Source organism: Zosterops lateralis, assembly GCF_965231275.1.
Source record: "Zosterops lateralis genome assembly, chromosome: 5".
NCBI lineage: Eukaryota > Metazoa > Chordata > Aves > Passeriformes > Zosteropidae > Zosterops > Zosterops lateralis.
In genome coordinates this window covers 43,740,815-43,758,342 of record NC_139766.1, presented here as the reverse complement: position 1 = coordinate 43,758,342, position 17,528 = coordinate 43,740,815, and the positions used below count along the sequence as shown (strand labels likewise).

At 42.5% G+C, this 17,528-nt stretch overlaps 1 protein-coding gene across 2 annotated transcripts in view; it reads left to right on the top strand.

Moving 5' to 3' along the window:
- The window catches only part of TMEM131L (transmembrane 131 like), a 79,723-nt gene extending 72,164 nt beyond the window's left edge, over positions 1–7,559 (top strand). For both annotated transcript variants that reach the window (XM_083860984.1, XM_083860983.1), the window contains exons 31-35: positions 1,010–1,095; positions 2,426–2,546; positions 4,583–4,671; positions 5,507–5,649; positions 7,147–7,559. In XM_083860984.1, coding sequence (XP_083717110.1) covers positions 1,010–1,095; positions 2,426–2,546; positions 4,583–4,671; positions 5,507–5,649; positions 7,147–7,425 — 718 coding nt within the window. In that variant the 3' untranslated portion in view covers positions 7,426–7,559. The remainder of the gene's footprint in view (positions 1–1,009; positions 1,096–2,425; positions 2,547–4,582; positions 4,672–5,506; positions 5,650–7,146) is intronic.
- Positions 7,560–17,528: the final 9,969 nt, after the last annotated feature.

Genomic DNA, 17,528 nt, shown 5'->3' with positions numbered 1-17,528 from the left:
ATTAAAGAAACAACACCAACTTGAAGTCTTGTCTCAGTTTGATAAATAATACCTACCTGTTACTTTGTAATTTTTTATGATCATCTAATTATACTTACTAGTTGGAAGAAGAATCTTCTTCAGTACGTGAAAATATATAAGTAAAATTGATTATGCTGCATAAATACAGTATAAGCTTCCAAATGGAAAAAAAAAATGGGAATTGGTTTTCCACTTTCACTTTTTGCAGATCCTAGCAACTTCCTACGTTTCCATTACTGCTGAGTTGTATTCAAGTAGTAATTTTTTTTAAAAAAAAGGTGGGAATAAGACTTTCAAGTTGATGCTATTCTTTTGATGGGAATAATGTTCTCCCAGGATATACAGCATGAAAATTGATTCCTCCCTCCCTCACATTCTTTTCTCCCTCTTTACTGTTGTAGAGATAGTATCTACAATTCTTATTACTGTGAATCCTCATTTCACTTCTCCTTCACCACTCTCTCTTTTCTCCAGGAGGAATAATCTAATCCTTTTCCTTTGGGCTTCTGGTGCTTGAAAATGTTTTCTTTTATTCATTTTGACTAGTTTCTTTGATGGGTTTTGATGAATATCAAATTCATGCTCACGTGCCTCTATGTGTCTTCATGGACATAAAAGTAAACTTACCTGGAAGTTGTTAAACATTATAAGAGGTCCTACTGATCTTCATGAACCATAGCTTGTTTTCCAGTTTTAGAGAAGAGCTGTTGAATTCATTTGCAATAGGTTGATACATGGATAATAGATATGGCATAATTAGGGTATATTAATTTTATTCATTTTGCATGTGTGATAAGTAGCTGGCTTTTAATTGGAAAAAAACCCAACTTTAAAAAATTGCATGGTGGTAATTCAAAAACGGGAAAAATCAGGACAGTGGGAAAGCAAAAGCAGTCATGATGGTCATTAGAATATTTTTACATCTCTGTATATTTCCTTTGAAATAGTTTGGATTATGAGTTAAGAAATTGAATTTTCTTTCATTCAGCAGAGACATGAACAGCATCCCCCAATATCCTGAAACCTTGTGTCCCAATTTCACTGACATAGCTGCAGATCCTGACAAAAACAAAGGTCAGTATTAACAACTAAAGCTGGTTTTTTCACACTTTGTCAAGCAGCCTAGTGATGTTGCTAAAAACTCATGCACCAAGTCAATAGACACTAGAACATGACTCACTTCTAAGCAAGTTAGGTGCAAAGTTAGCAAATGAAGGCTTAAAACCTTGACAGTTTCTGCTTATAACCTTGATGATTTTTGCTGTATCTTCCCTGTGTGAAGACAGCATTTAGCTTTCAACTCATGTTCTAGGTATTCTTTCTTTTTTTCATCTTCTTGCTTTGCATAGATTGATATCCAGAAGCAATGCAGCTGGGAGTTCAAGAGCACTGCTTGCTGTGTTAAAGTGAAGTTTGGCATCAAATCAAACATGACTGTTTTTCTCTCTAAATTTCCACAGTTGGGGCTTGCTCTCTTTGAAAAGCAATAATGAATGAGATTGTGTAGCACAGTTAAAATTCTTGGGTTTTCATTATTTGTACCTCAGGGGGAAGTAATACTAGCTTTTGGAGTGGGATTCATAAAGATATCGTGCTACATGATGAGGTGGAGTTTGAAAGCTGGTCAGGACACATGGTTCTTTGGGCAGCAGCACTCCCTGCCCTTCTGCTGTAGGTTTAACCTCTGTCTGATAGGATACAAATGCTGATTAACCTTCTTCCATGATAGCAATATTAGTATGTATCATGTGAAATAATGAAATAGAGCCAACCTTGCAACCATTGTCTCATGGAAATTGTTAATTTGGATTTTTTCTTTCCTTCTGCTGCCAGTTCTCATAGAGTTGATAGGAACCAAGTATCCTGTGGGCAGTCAGGGCACTCAGTCCATGAAGAGCAACATAATGACTATGTACCCCAGGGGCTAAATGCGGCATTTACCGAGTTCACAAATTGTTCTGGTTGGGAATGGCTCCAGACTGTTAGAAACCTGATCCTGTTCTTGCTGTATTTGTGTAGCTGGACTTCAGAGATGGTTACTGACTGAGGGGTGGGGACAAAGAAGCCAGTGGGAATTGCATCCCAGCTGTCTGTCCTGCTGTGTGGAAGTGTGACTCCTTGGCACTGCCAGCTGAACACTTAAGGACCCCTCAGTAGGCACTTCTTGCCCTGTTTTGTTGAATTCCAGTTTCTCAGTTCAAGTATTTATATTTATATTTAAAAATATATTTTGATATGTTTTTCAAGACTGACCTTCATCACAAGAACAATTGTTTAGTAACTCTGGATTTTTTTCTCTAGCAGACAGTCCTTACTGGGGATCTGAGAATAATGTGTCAGTGTGACAGAATCTGCAGAGTCTCCTTCCTGTTACTCTGCATTTCATTCCCCTTTCCTTTTTTAGGTCTTTACCCATCAGGAGACTTGTGGCCTGCCCAGCCAGTCTGTGTGACAAACAGTTTGAACTACAACCTTGAGAATAATATACCATGCATGATCCAGGAAACCCCCTCTGTCCACAACAGGCAAGTTATGTTTTATGTTAAAAATACAGATAATGTACCTGAACAGCTTTTGTAATGTAGAGGACTGTACTCTACTCATAATATTTGTGAAGGTAGATAATAGTTAAAATAAAAGTCTTTCTGCCACTTTGGTCTTAGTTCTAGTTGTTCATTCTCTTCCATGAGTACATCATGATTAATTTTACTAAGAAATATTGTCTGCTGTCCCTGTTCATATATAGATATTCTAGAACTTTTTTCAAGTTTAACTAAATACTCTTTGGAAAGCTTTCATTCCTTTCACTTCTTTTGCAGGCAGAGGGCCTGGCTTTGAAATCTGTTGCCCTCTTGCTAAATGCATAGCTTGTGTGTGCTGCTTGGTGTGTTATGCAGTGTGTACTTGTGTTACATAGCAGAAACAGACATTGTTATAACGATGAATATTCTAGTATAAAGGTGGTTTAGGGATACAAGTTGGTCTGTTTCAGGCTCTATGTATATTTGGGTTGATCTTCCCGTAGTAATGAACTTGATTAATTGTTGTATTTTACACTGCTCACGTAGCAAATTTTAGTAATGAAAGATGCGCCACAAACTAGTGAGCAGAAATACTTTGTGACCACATAGCAGGGAAATATGACCAGTTCTTCAAGTTGTATCCTGTCATCCAAAATGATGGGAGAAGGATCTGGGAGTCCTGGGATGGATTAGGAAGAGCAATGCCAGCAGGGCAAGGGAGGTGATCTTGTCGTTCTGTTCAGCCCTGGTGAGGCACATCTGGAGTGGTGTCCAGTCCTGGATTCCACAGTCAGTTCAACAGAGATAGGAAGCTCCTGGAGCACGTCCAGCAAAGAGCTACAAAGTTATCTAAGGGTCTGGAGCATCTCTCTTGCAAGGAGAGGCTGAGAGACCTGGCCCTGTTCAGTCTCGAAAGGAGAAGAAAGAGAGGGGACCTCATCAATGTCTGTCAGTATCTGCAGGGAGGGTGTCAAGAGGACAGAGCCAGGCTCTGCTCAGCGGTGCCAAGCAACAGGACCAGAGGCAGTGGGCAGAAACTGATGCACAGGAAGTTCTACCTGAATATGAGGAAGAGCTTGGTTATTGTGCAGGTGACCACACACTGGAATGGATGGCCTGGAGAGGTTGTGGAGTCTCTCACTGGAGTTATTCAAGAACTGTCTGGACACAATTCTGTACCATGTGCTCTGGGATGGCCCTGCTTGAGCAGGGAGGTTGGACCAGATGACCCAATGTATTCCCTTCCAGCCTTACCCATTCTGTGACTGCTTTCATACACCTATCTCAATTTGGATTCCTATGCAAAAATACATGCACATTTTTACAATTATTTATTGATATTTAGTAGTAATAACTTAAGATAGCTGCTTGGCTGAATAGTAAAATTGAAGTAGGGCAGCTTCATATGAAATCCTTTTATTATGCCTACCTTGTGCAGACTGGATCCAGAGTTTGACTACTTCCAACTTGCTATGTAGCAGGGCCTGTTTTACTACTGACGTGTCTTCAGGAATTACTTTTGAAAAAATCTTCTTGGAATTCTGAAATTATTTTAATTAAAGAAGTATAACCCCTAGAAATCTATGTGTAGCTTAGAAAATCCACTGTTTTACAGGACTTTAGGACATTTGGTTAGGAAAATAGAAATCTCCATTTTAATTGCTATTCTCAAGCATTTGAACCTATTATGTCTTCTTCTGCCACCTCAAATTACATTATCCATGATTGTGGGGAAGAAGTGAAGTTATTTTCTTTTTCCAGGGAAGAAAGTTGAACCCAGTTAGGCATTGCAGGATTCTAGTAGCATCATTACAAGCTGTTCATTTTCCCAGAGGAAAAAGAGCTCTGTAGGAGAGAGTGCTGTGATTATGTAGTGGTGCAGAGTAGATACTGGCAAAATTGACAAGTGGAATGTGAAAAGTCTCATGATCAGTTACAGGTGTTTTGCATGCAACAGCTTTACATTAAGTATTTCTAAATAATTTTCAGAAGTTCTGCAAATTGCTTCTGACTCCAGATTTTTCTTTTTCTTGACACAGCTTCATTGACTGGAATGCAGCTTGTGACAGCCAGTTTTCCAACATGTATTGTCCACTAGAGATGAATGAATATGGTGCTTTCCCGGAAGGTAAGATGAAATAAAGATAATTAGTTATCACAGAGCATGGTTATTTTCCTCTCACCTTTTATAGAGCAAAAGGCTGAGTTGGTCTATACGCACATGGGTGTTCATTGCTTAAGTGGACTTCATATTTTCCAGCTGAGTGCTCTGTAGTAATAAACAATGACTGCATGTGGTGGATGAGAAGATTGGCCTTTGTATAGAGTTACTAAGCCTGAAAAGGCAATATGCAGGACTCTCAAAGGGAATAGAGAGAAATGCTTGTGCCTACAGTATTACACATATCTTTTTGCACAATCTTCTTTGTTTCCCCTCTGGCAGGCTTCTGCCTTCCAGTGTGTGAAATACAAGGCCTCTTGTGACCAATTATCTTTGGGCTAGAGTTTCTTGGCTTAGGAAGCACACTGGCAGTAATCTAGAATTCTTTAGCATTACCTACCTAAGTAATAATGAAAGGTCAGACTGCAGTATCCCAGGCAGCATGCTGATCCCTCGGGTGCTTAGAGCTGAGACATGTTGGCAGTGAGGCCTGGGGAGGTTCTGCCATACATGTTCTGTCTAATAAGGAGTCTGTTCTCCAGTAGAGGGATTGCCAAGTCTTTATCCTGTCCTCCAGATAGCAATTTTTTAGTGGGTCCCCAGTAGAGAGTGGTAGTCCTGTTGACAGAAATTGATACACTGCACTGCTGTGCTACCCTGACGCTGCATGAAGTCACTGAAGGATTAGGTCAGTCCCAGCCCGGCTCACTCTGAAGAAGATTCAGCATATCTCCACAGAAACGTTAGTAGTGTTTTATGTTGCAAAAGCTTTAGTTTGTCATCCTGTTTTTATAAATTGCAGAAAACATGAACTACCCCAGTGGCTTCCCAGGTACTGCAGCAGTGCAGAATACAGCCTTCATTGACCAAAACTGTCCCTCCACCTGGAATGCTCCTCCCAACATGCCACCTGCCTGGGAGCCTGCCAGCTACGTCAACTCCACAGTGAGTATTGTCACTGTGAGCCTTTGTGTGCTCCTTCAAAGCCTTCCTTGTGTATTCCTGTCTTTTCCTTACCAGTTGCTTGCATGTTCTTCATGAATCTTCTCAGTAGCCTGATGTATGTGTTTAATGCTGGCATTAGTAGCCCATGTTTTTCCCAGTGTTTTGTCAAGGACGTTACCGACCTTGTCTGCAAAATTCCAAGATGGTCTTTTTCCCTGAAAATTTACTAAAATCAGCGTACATATGGAAAAACATTTTGGGCTTATGTAGTCTACTGAGACTTTTTTCTATAAAGATCCAGCTGAGGGTAAAACCCAGAAAAGTGCTGACAACAAAACCCAGAGAGATTTGAAAATTGAAGAGCTGAATGGACAGCTGCTTTCAGTGACTTTGACAGTTTTTTTTTTTTTTGGTTTTTTTTTTGGTTTTTTTTTTGGTAGAAAATCCAAGCAATTTAAGCTGGATCTGTGCAGATTTCAGAATTCTGACTTTGACCTGTTATATCCAGACTAGCCATGTTTATCTCATCCCATAGTGCAGTGTAGTAACTTCAGTTCAAGGTAGTCTTTAATTGTAACCCTCTTCTCTTCTGCTCATGTTTCAAAATCCTCTACTTTAGAATTCTGATCTTTTTTTCATTTACTGTAGGTTTATTTTGAATAAAACTAACCAAATAAAGCAAGAAATATTTTCAACTGTAAAAATGAAAACTCTTCTGTGTTAAAAAGTGGCAAAACTGGTAGAAGAATTTTTCCTAACATAAACATGGCTTTTTCATATTTTATTCAGGAATGCCAGGAAACACAGAAGGTAAAGATTGGAAAATGCATTAGATAATTCAATTCATTTCCCTGGCGAGCTTTTCTCCACAATACATTTCAATGTTTCGTTCAGTTTTAAAAGTCCCAAGACTTCCATGACCTTCGCTGAGAGACTTCCTTGCAGACTAACACATCTTGCCCTCCAGGAGGTTCTTTACAAGCTTTCAAAATTTTCTAACTAAATTCCCTAGCTCCCAATTATAGTCTCATTTTTCATGCTGAATATCCCTTTCTGCTCCCAGTGTGCACAGTCTTTCTGGACTGACACATACTTCAGCCCTTTTCTTGTCATTTCTAGGCGTCCTTCTCCTTTAATTTTAACTCTCAAAGTATGCATGGTGATCTTTGTGTGTTTTCCATTTCTCCTCTATTTTCTTCAACAGTCTGACCAGAATTGATTGGTATGTTGTTGTTAGAGTAATATCTGTGTCATGCAGGGCAGAGCTCACATGGCTTCATTCAGTGAAGGGCCTTTAAACACACACACACACATTAATGCTGCTGTACTGTTTTTGGCAGCTGTATTTCTTTGTAAACTCCTGTGTAATTTTCTACTTGTGGATTTCTTAAGTTTCTGCATAAATGCTGTTTCCTCCCTCCCATTTAGTACTTGGCATTTCCCTTGGCAAATAGTTCATGTTGCAGTTTCCCATGCTGGTTTTATCTTGCTCTGCAGCCCTACCTCTCAAGCACCCGAAGCTTGTCTCCAATGTCTGGACTTTTTGGTTCCATCTGGGCACCTCAGAGTGATGTTTATGAAAGCTGCTGCCCCGTCAGTGCCACAACTCAACATTCAACCCATGTGGAGAACCAGGCAGTTATGTGTAAGCAGGAATACTATCCGAGGTTTAACCCCTTCCGTGCCTACATGAACTTGGACATATGGACTACAGCAGCCAATCGAAATGCAAATTTCCCACTTTCGAGGGACTCGGGTTATTGTGGAAATGTGTGAAAGGAATTTGATTTAAAAATGTGAATAAAGATGCTTGCAATTTTGATTACTAGAGTAAGCTGGTTGCTGAATAGATTACAATGTTGGTGAATATTTTGGCACTTTTATATTGAAAATAAATTTTTTTTACTGAAGTCTTGAGCATTCAGTGCATTCTAAAAAGCACAACATATTCAGGATGCTGTTATTGTCAGACAAAGGCTATAAATTTAAAATTGAAATTTCCTTATCATGATTAGTGACAGTATTAGTTCTTAAGAGCATCCTTGAACCTGTACTGCACGTTTCTTCTGAAGTTTACATTCTGTGGTGTAAACTACGAGTGGTTTAGCAGTTGTGGGTACAAACTTACACCCATAAATAATTGCATCTGTACCAAATAGTAAATGGGAACCGACCCGTTGATGCAGATCAGAGAGTTTCCAAATGGTGCCACTTTTAGTGCTGGTATAGTTGTTCATAAGTGCCAACTTTTGGCAGTAGGAAAAAGGCTGAATTATGCTTGTTTATCTGGTTTCAAAATGCAAGCTGTCACTTGGGTGATGTTATGCTTGTGCAGTGTGGGTAAGTGGGTATTTCTTTCAGGGACTTTTCTTGTGAGTGACTCCTGGCCTTTTGTGTTTTTATTTTTAGCCTTCATTTTGCAATAGCATTTTCAATGCATTTAATTGCACTTGTTTAAAATGCCAAAGCTTGAACTGAAAGAAACGTTTCTTTGAGAGCAGAATTCACACCACTCTACAAAACAGAATGATATTGTGCTGGCTCATGTTAGGAGACTAAAACTCTGTAGTGGGAAAGGTAGCTGAGGAAGTGCTGCCACCCATGCCAGGACTCAATCCATCCTGCAAGATGTCTCTGCTTACCCTTCTGTAGAGCCTTTTCTTCTGCGTGGCAGAGTGTGTCTGGACATCAAAAGGAGGGCATTCCTTAGGTTCAGAAATGTTCCCAGTGCACTTGTCAGGCCTGAAGAGAGAGTGAAGGTGGATCCAGTCGTAGTCTTGGACGACTGCTTAAAGAGGAGCCATAGAGATGGCAGAACCAAATTCTGTGTTGTGGTGGCCACAGGCATTGCAGCAAGTAGCAGTGGTCATGGATTGCCACATGGGAGGTTGAACATGAAGAATAATGACATCCCTTGGAGGGTGATGCTGCAGGAGAACAGGTACCTCAACAGGTGAACACCTTATGTTCATGGCGTGGCTGAATGAAACCACATGAGACCTGTTGTAGTGGACAGTCCTTTTCCTCATGGGAGGTCAGACTGGAGACCACCAGGATCCAGACACTATCTTAAAGATTCTGCAAGCTTGAGCAAGTTCCTTACTTTTTGTCCTTTGCTCCTAGAGTTACTGGAAGACAAGAGCTCTGATTGACAATAAGAAATCAAGGCTTTTTTATTTGTTTTTATTCAAAGGCAGAGGAGAAAAGACACTGCAAAATACTTCACAGCCTGCATGCAAGGCTACTCAGTAATCTGAGCTCTCAGACCTAAATTCTGGCCCTGCTAGTCTCACCACATTGCTGAGCTGTCAGACCAGCTCCTTTATCTTGCTGTTTTCATCCAGAAATGCCATCCCAGGGCTTGAACTATTTTAGCAGAAACAGTGCATTTCTGCAAAAGGTTTGTTTCAGTAAATCAGCAGTTCATGCAAAATAAGCTTTGTTGAAAGTTACCCTGCCAGCTATGCTTTCACCTGTATTTGGGTTAGCTCAGAAGGTGGTCAGGGACTGGCTGGGGACCTCAAAAACTGCTACATTTACCTGCTCTATTGCTGGTGCAGAAGGTGCTCCAAAGCCTTCCTTTGGTTTCAATGTCAGAAAAATGGGATCATCACTGAATGCTTCTCTGACCTGTGGCGTTTTAATTGCTTGATCAGGAATTAGCACCTGGAGTCTACAGCTGCTTTCCATGGTGTGCTGCTTTGAGCAGGAATCTGTTTGACTCGAGTTTAATCGTGATTGCTTGTGATTCTGAAGGAAAGTTCACATGTTCCTATGAACTTTGATGCTCCTGAAAATGGTACTAAGCCATGAGAAGTAGTCATAACCACTGACATGCGTTCTGTGCACTTCTTGCCTATGGTAGGAGACTTCAGGGGGAATAGAGTGGGAGTATAAACACAATAAATACAGATTTTTTTAAAAAAGTGATCCTTTGGTTTCAAATGGAATGAAGTTCTTTATTCCCTGGATAATATTGCTTTTTGAATAGTATGCATGGATTTTGGATAAAAAGGCACAGGAGAGAGGAGAGGACATTGAAAGCTGTGCTTAGTTGTCTTACTCAGTTTATTCTGTTCATTCCATTCAGTATTTCAAGGAGATCCTTATTTTTTTGCGTACCGAAGGGAGGCTTTTCCTCAAGTTCCAGTGTAAGGAGATGGAGTTCTTATATCTGCAATAAACTGTAACAACAACCTCAGAACCCTGTGGAGCTCTGATAGGCACTGAGTCCCTGTTGTAGGTACAGTATATGTTCTAAACACAATCAGTCACTGGAAAAGAGAGGAAGAAGTAAGCCATAAACCCAGAAAAGGCACTGAAGAATTCAGGGAGAGCAAAACCAGATAGAAATGTTTGGAAAAGAAGACCCTTTGTGAAAAATTTGGTCAGACTTGTTGAAAGTGCCAACAAAAGACAAGGGGAATGAGCAACAAAGAGCTTGAGAAATATTGCTAAGAAAGGAAACAATCATTCCATCAGATCAAGAAGTTACTCCCCCAGGAGCTGTGTAGTATTAGGCAAAGTTTTTCATATAACTTTTCATAACAATAACTGAGGAATGTAACAAGCTCATTAAGATTACTAGAAATAATTGCTGCCATCAGGAGACATCTGTAGCTTAATTAGCAATCCACTTGAATACAAGTGGGTTTGGGCTCAGTTAAAAGTCATTCCTTCTACAGTAAAGGGAAAGATGAAATAAATAATTGCTTTGTACCAAAGTGATTATAATTCTGCTGGAGTGAACTGGTGAAGCTGCTCTAAAGACATCTCATTGTCATGAACAAAGTAATTTCTACTTCTTGCCTTGTGCCCATAGCAGCACTGGGAGCTTCATTGATCTCTCTGAAACTGGTACCATTTTAGGAGACTTCAGCAAAAGTTGTTCTTGGTTAACCAAAGAAATGCTTAAAATTGGAAAGGGAAGACCAAAAATACCAGTATAAAAAAACAGGAGCTTGCACAGTTCACTAGTAGGGCTGATGATGGAGCAGGGGAAAAATCCCCATGGGTGCAGTTCCAAACATTCAGTATTGACTTCTGTCACTGTGTGAGCACTACATAGTCTCTGGGCATTGACTGTTTTCCCAGGAAGAGAACTGGGAGGAAGTGGCAGCCACCTCTGCTTTCTGCTGCCAGCAGGTTTGTGGCTTCTTATATGTATATTGAGAATTATAGGGGTATCACGTTATCACTGTCCTTGATTTTCACAGGGTATAATGGCTAAGCCTGCCTGGTTGGGTCAGTATTTCCATTATGGAGCCAGAGAATATTCCTGGCACGTTTCCTGAAGGTTTGTTGGTACTGAGAGACAGCACTTGGACAAAGCCAGCATCTATGGCAGGGTGTTTGCCTGCCCTAACCTTGCCAGGCTGCAGCAAGCCCCTGACAGCATTATGCTGTAGGGCTGCAGGAAGGGAGCATCCAGCAGCTTCCTTGTAGGATAGGGCAGTGCTCTGCTGGGACCCTGTTTGTTGGTAGGTGGGGCTGGTACAGTGTTGAGCTTGCTCCTCAGGGAGGGATTTGGAGAGCCCAGCAGCCTATCTGCCACTGTTTCAGCCTGGAAGCCTGGTTTGAGCTCCATGGGAGCAGAAGATGGGCTAGGATGGGCTGCGAGTACCACTGAGGGGTTGAGAGCTGTGGGGACAGTGCTGGCCCCAAGGCAGGCCCAGATAGGGAGAGCTGTCATGGCTTGCTCATCTGAGCTTGTCACAAGCTTGGTGGCAATTGGGAGATAATGTTCTACAGCTCCTGCAGTTGGACCTGGGCGTGCAGGACTGTTCCAGCTGCTCAAAGAAGCAATGACCAGCAGGCAGCAACGCTGGCAGAATGAGCCTAGAAGCTCTGAGGGCAGGTGAGAGATCTGATTGCCAGGAGGCAGATGAGTTCATTGAAGAGCTGTTTACTTGATCTTCTGAAGAGAGCGGAAAGGGAGGAAGCAAGGGAGGTTTCTGCCACCTACACTAGGGCTGGCAGCGCCTGCAGCTCCACTGCCCAATTTCTTTCTGCCTCTGGAGAACCTTCAGTGATCCCTGGGAAGTCATGGCCTTCACAGCACCACAGGTTCCTGCAGAGGAACCTGTCCTACCAGGTGAGCTACTGGCTAATATTTACAGTGGTGGATTGGGTGTTCCTTTATGCCGTTCATTTTCTTCCCTTTCATCCTTGTGAAATACCCATTGTTTATTTTTCTTAGTCACTGTGTCACCTCCATTTGCTTTTGCCCTTTTCACATACTTGCTTTGCTTTCAGCAGTTACTGGAAGAAGTACACAGTGGCACTTCCCTGTCACCATGGGCATGTTTTACTGCTGATTTCCCTGTCCTGTTGTTCAGTCTCCCTGACCACGTCTATGAAGAGAAAGGCTCAGGGCAGTGTTTATCAAGTCCTCTTCTGCAACATGCCTGGATGGAGCAAAGGCTCACTGCCTCCCCAGGACTGCCATGCTGCTGTGGCCCTACTCTGTCCCTATGGCAGTGCAACACTCACCCTGCCTTTCTGACAGAGGCTGGTGTCCCAGAGGGAGAAGGAAGTCCCTGGTGTTGCTTGGGGCAGTTGCCCTGTCCTGCACTGGAAGGGGTTTGCTGGGCAAGTCCCAGTAGTGCTTCCTATCTTTGCAAGCTGAGGGATGTGGAAGACAGTGGGTGAGCTCTGCTCTGCCCGATTGTGAGCAAGTGACTGAAGAGGGGAGGTTTTGCTGTCCCATCCCTACAAGGTGGTATTGAACTGAGGTCCTCGGGGCTTGCACCCACCTCTGCAGCTCATTACTAGTATGTGGACATAGGCACTCCTGATCTGCTGCAAGCTGCACCTTGCTGTTCCTCCCTCCATCTCTAGAGTGGGTTTCCCTGAAAAATCTCTGTCTGTCTGTGCCAGCTTGGCAAAAACACCTCCTTTGTAACTGTGGATCACACAGTGTGCAGCTTGCTTTTTCTGTTCTGCTGTATTTCATTTCCTGCTGAGTTCTTAAGCAACAACGGCAGCACAACCCCTCAAACCTCTTCTTTCCCTGGAGTTGCTCTGAAGGATTTTTCCCCTAGTTGTATGTGGGAGTTGCTCCCTGGGCTGTTTGGGGTTTTAGCAGCCTTGTTTAGAGGTAATGGAGGTCTGGGTGATTCCACATGGCCCCCTGCACCTCTGCAGATTTTATTGTTTAGAGGCTGCCAGCAACCTGCACATGCAAGGACCATGCTGGCTTGGAATGTAGGACATGCCCAATGTACAAACTAGTGCCAGATGAACTTCTCTGGCTGTTGTGGACTAGCTTCTCATCTAGCAGTGATTTAGTCACTGTCAGCTGAATTGCCAGCAGCCAGGCTTGGCTTGCAACTGAGTGCAAGTGTGTGCATCTCTTGGAAAGACAATGTCACCCTCACGAGTGACCAAAAAGGCTCCATCCTCTTCAGTAAACTCAACTCTTGTGCAGGGATTTTGAGAAGGCAACAGATCATACCCATGACTGTCCCTGCCATGCTCTGGGTTATGCTGTACCCGTGGGCTGACAGGCTGTGCTGGACCTCTTCTCCAACCACTCTGGAAAAATGCTCTGTTTGCTAGGAGCCATTTGATTTTAATTTTGACTGGACGTACAATTTGTGAAGGGAAGCTAATGCTTTCACATGTCTTTGTTAGCATAGATGTGTGGGGAGCTATGCCTGGACCCTGCTCCAGCTCTCAGAGACAGCAACATGGAAGGTGGGCTGCCTTCCCTGGGCTGGGTGTCAGTAGGTGCTATTTCAGTATTAGAAATAATATTCAATAACAGTGCAGGGCTATTTCAAAATTGGAAGTAACATCCTTCTCATGCAATGCTGGGGTGCTGCAGCAGTGCACTTGTCCATCAGTGCCTTACAAGAACCTGCTATCATGGTTGGTTCTGATTTAGTGAGAAAAATGTTTCACTTCATTCGCTGAACACAGCCTTGATAGATAAAAGGTGATTTGCAGTGTGATGCAGAAAATGCTTTGCAGTGCAAACCAGATGTTGAAGATGATAAGGGAAGCTTGCAGAAATGTCAGGAAGTGCTGTGTACCATTTCCACCACTCTCCTCAGATCTGAGACATTGGAGCCTAGTGCTCTCTTATCAGCTGCATTCATGTGAAAAAGGCAGCACACCAGCAGTGTTCCCCCAGCTGCTTGCAGGCAGGCTGGCTCATTCTGCCTCCAGCCCATCTCACAATGGCACATGTACATCCTGGATGGGGTGCATGACACTTGTAAGGGAATGAAAAATGACCTCGTTGCTACCCTGTTTCCAAACCAGAGTGATAAGCCCTTGCTGCTCCTTGACTTCCTCGGTGCTTCTCAGCCACGCAACCCAGTGGCATGGATGGCTTCCGGAGTTCAGTGGAATTTTCCTATTGATCAGCTCTTTCCAGAGCTGCCTGCAGGTCATCAGTCCCTCTGTGGACAAGCAAGCAGCTGTCAACCAGAGGAGATGCCAGCCTTACTTCTCCTGTTGGTATAAGCCTCTGCTGAATCCCAGTTTGTCTTCCTCCTTTGGTTATTAGCCTTCAGTTAGGTACCTTCCAGTCCTTCCCGTTGGCTAAGGACATGAGGGCTAAGGACATGATTTCAGGCTCTCCCTGTTAGCACTGTGTACAGTTCATGCATTTGCCAAATGACTTAGCATACCAAGTTTCAATTTTTCCCATCTGTGTATTCTTGGCATGTGCTGCACTTTCCAGAGCTGCTGGAAACCAGACCATAGGTGTCTTTTGCTTAATTAAGGCTCAGCTGTCTAATTTTCCCACACGGGCCCTCTGGTGAGCACAGATGTGGCTGAACAATTTTCTCCTGACACTTTGCTATCACTTTCACACTCATACATGACAGCAAGTGCAGCTGGTCTCCCTCACCCTGCTTGCAGGGTTTGCTTTTGCTTTTGATTGCAGTGTGGAACATCACAGCTCAGCATGGCCTGGCCTGAGCCATATGTACTTGCAGGGTGGGATGCTCCTGATGGCAAGTAGAAACCTGGGACATAAAGACCTGACAGAAATGTCCAAGGGTGGACAGCCTGCTGAGCTAACAGTGACACAAACTTTTCCTGTCTGTAAGTACTTCTGCCTTCTGAGTGAAGTTCACAGGCAAGATTATTAGTTTCTCTTGTAGGAGCTGAGCTTCATGACTCAGTTTGATACCCTACAGTAATGTGCAACTTATGATTGCCCTCAATTCATGACAGCATTAAGGAGAGATATCTTTGTGCCTTTTATAGATGACCTGCATATTCACTGTTTGGTGGAGGGTTTGTTTGGATTTGTTTTGAGGAAGGAACCTTTCTATTTACTTGAAACGTTTTTAATAACAATTCGGTTTAAGTGCTGCTAAAATACAATTAGTTGACGACCAAGTAATGGCTTATACAAACGCTTCACAATCCTTAAGTGAATATGAAGTATTTGTTTACTCTTTTTTATTAGTTCCTTAGTAAAATGTAATCCTGGATGCATCTTCCAGAATGGCTGACATGACTGATGATCAGTAAGCTGCAGGTTTGATTTTGGTTGCAAGAACCTTGTGCCATTTCCTGTAACAGAGAAACCTGAAAACTAAGCAAGACAGTATTATTCTTTCTGAAAAGATGATTTGAGGGATGAGTTAAAGGACATGGCCTTTGTTCTGTCCTTCTTCTTGCTTCCTCTTGTCTGAGTAGTCCTATGTCAGTTGAACAGCCCATCAGTGAACCTGTTAAGCAGAAGTCCAGCTGTCTTGGCCAGAGCATCACTCATATTTCATATAGACAGTTTGTTAGAGAAGTCCTCAAAAAACTGAGTATTGATTTCTATGAATAAAAATATGAAACAGATGGCATCAATTCCAAGTGGTTAAGTGGTTTTTAACTAGTCCAGTAACTAATGTTCTCAAATGCCTACAAAATATTGCAATTTTATCTTAGCAAAGATCAAAATAACAACTTTAAAGCACTTGCCAGGCATATACAGCCATGTGTTCTAATTGATGACAGACCAAATGTACCCTTATAGTAATAGGACTGACTTGCCAATTTCAAATTCCCCCCTGTACTCCTGCAGTGAATAATGCCTAATGACTGCTCTGGTTGGGGGTTTTTATTATTATTTTATTACTACTACTGTGGACCTTACCTTAAACATGCTGCAAGTATTAAGAGAAGTCTGCAAGTCTGGGTTCTGAGAGAGAGCCTGTTAAGGAAGCCTTTCCTGAGAGGAAGGAGTAGGAAGCTTTTGGAGCCTCCCAGGTCTCCTGACGTGTCTGAGTATGTCAGCATCTACCGGTGTTTAGATCAGTCTGCTTACTGATGAGTATTTGCATTAATTCCTAGAAAAATACAGGCAGAAGACAGACCATAGCATGCCCAACATAGATTTGCACAAGCAGGCTCTACACTGCAGCAAAGTCTCTCAGACAGGTTGTATGTATGATGTCTGAGATGACTAAACCCACAGGAACTGCAGCACTGCCTAGTAGCAGGTGGAAATGCTGTATGCTGCAAACTCCAACAACTAGCCTAAGCTGTACAATTTATTCTGAAAGCTGTTTTCCAGTTATATAATTTATTCTGATGGCAGAGGAGGCCATTTGTCACAAGCTGGAATAAACCTTTTGGAGTTCACACTGTGTGGAGTTACAGTTGAGCTAATGCTTGCCCTTGTGCAAGATTCTGACTTTGATTAGTTTGTCTGCACAACAGCTGCTTCTGCTTTCTACAAACACTGCACACTAGTTTACAGTCTGTGTCTCTGGTGCCTTGCTGCTCTGCTTTGAGAGCCAAACCCCATGCCACGGGAGGGGAATGCTGCTGTGTGTGCTGGGACTATTGGCTCGTTTTACCTTACTAAAACTTGCCTTTCCAGGACATGGGTTTCTCTTTTGTTTGCCTGGTTTGTGTGTTACATGAATGGTTGTTTTTAAAAAGTCTAACCTTTTACTTAGCTTGATTGAAAAGCATATTTTTGGCACTGGAGATGGAAATATAAGCACACTTGAGAAATCTCTAGATCTGGTAATGGTACCCTTCCCCTGCATTCCCATCAAAACAGCCTGGAGTTGAGTTTCTGAAAGGTCTATGTATGAAGCTGAATGTCAATGTCACCTCAAAAAATCATGCAAAAAGTCTGTCACAGGGATTTTTCCTTGAATTTCATCTTACACATTAAACTTTATTGTATCTGATGAAACAAAAAGCAAAGAATGTCAGCTCTCTTTTGGTAGGTAGGTGTAGGTTATAGTAGATATCAGCAAGTCAAAGTTAGTGACATTTGTGCAGAGCTTCAAGAAAACAGTCCTACCACATTGACAAGCAAGGGAGAGACTTGGGCAAAATTTGGGATCCCCTGCCTCTTTAGACACATAAGCATTTAGCATTTAGTTCTTGTGTCTCATGTTCAACTGACAACGGTATCTGCAGATCCTGGAGTTTAGATACAGTAATTCCTGTTGGATTTCTGTGTCTGCTTCTGAGTATGCTCAGGATGTCTCAGCACAGCTGGTGCTCTGACAGTATCATCCATCTCTCACAATATCCTGTGGTTAAGCGCTCGCTCGTATCTTCTTCGCCCACATTTTTTGGAAGGCTTAATCTAGTTCCTAATCACCTGGCTCCTTCAGAAGGTTTGTCCAGAAGAAGCACCTCTTTTTGTTCTGTGTCTCAGCTGGAGCAGCATTTACAGAGGTTTAGGGAGCCCATAAAAAAATTTCTCTCTCCCTGCTATGAAACTGGAGCAGTCATAGTGTATGTTCCTTGAATTTCCTTATTGTCCTTATTTGCAGGAAAAGGAGGAGTGGTGACAGTTTGTCTCGGTGATTTCCCCCTGCCACAGGCCTCTGGAACAGAAGGTTACAGCTTCCCAGAGCCAGGCAAAGCCAGTCCCTCTCTGTGCAGGAGTGGTC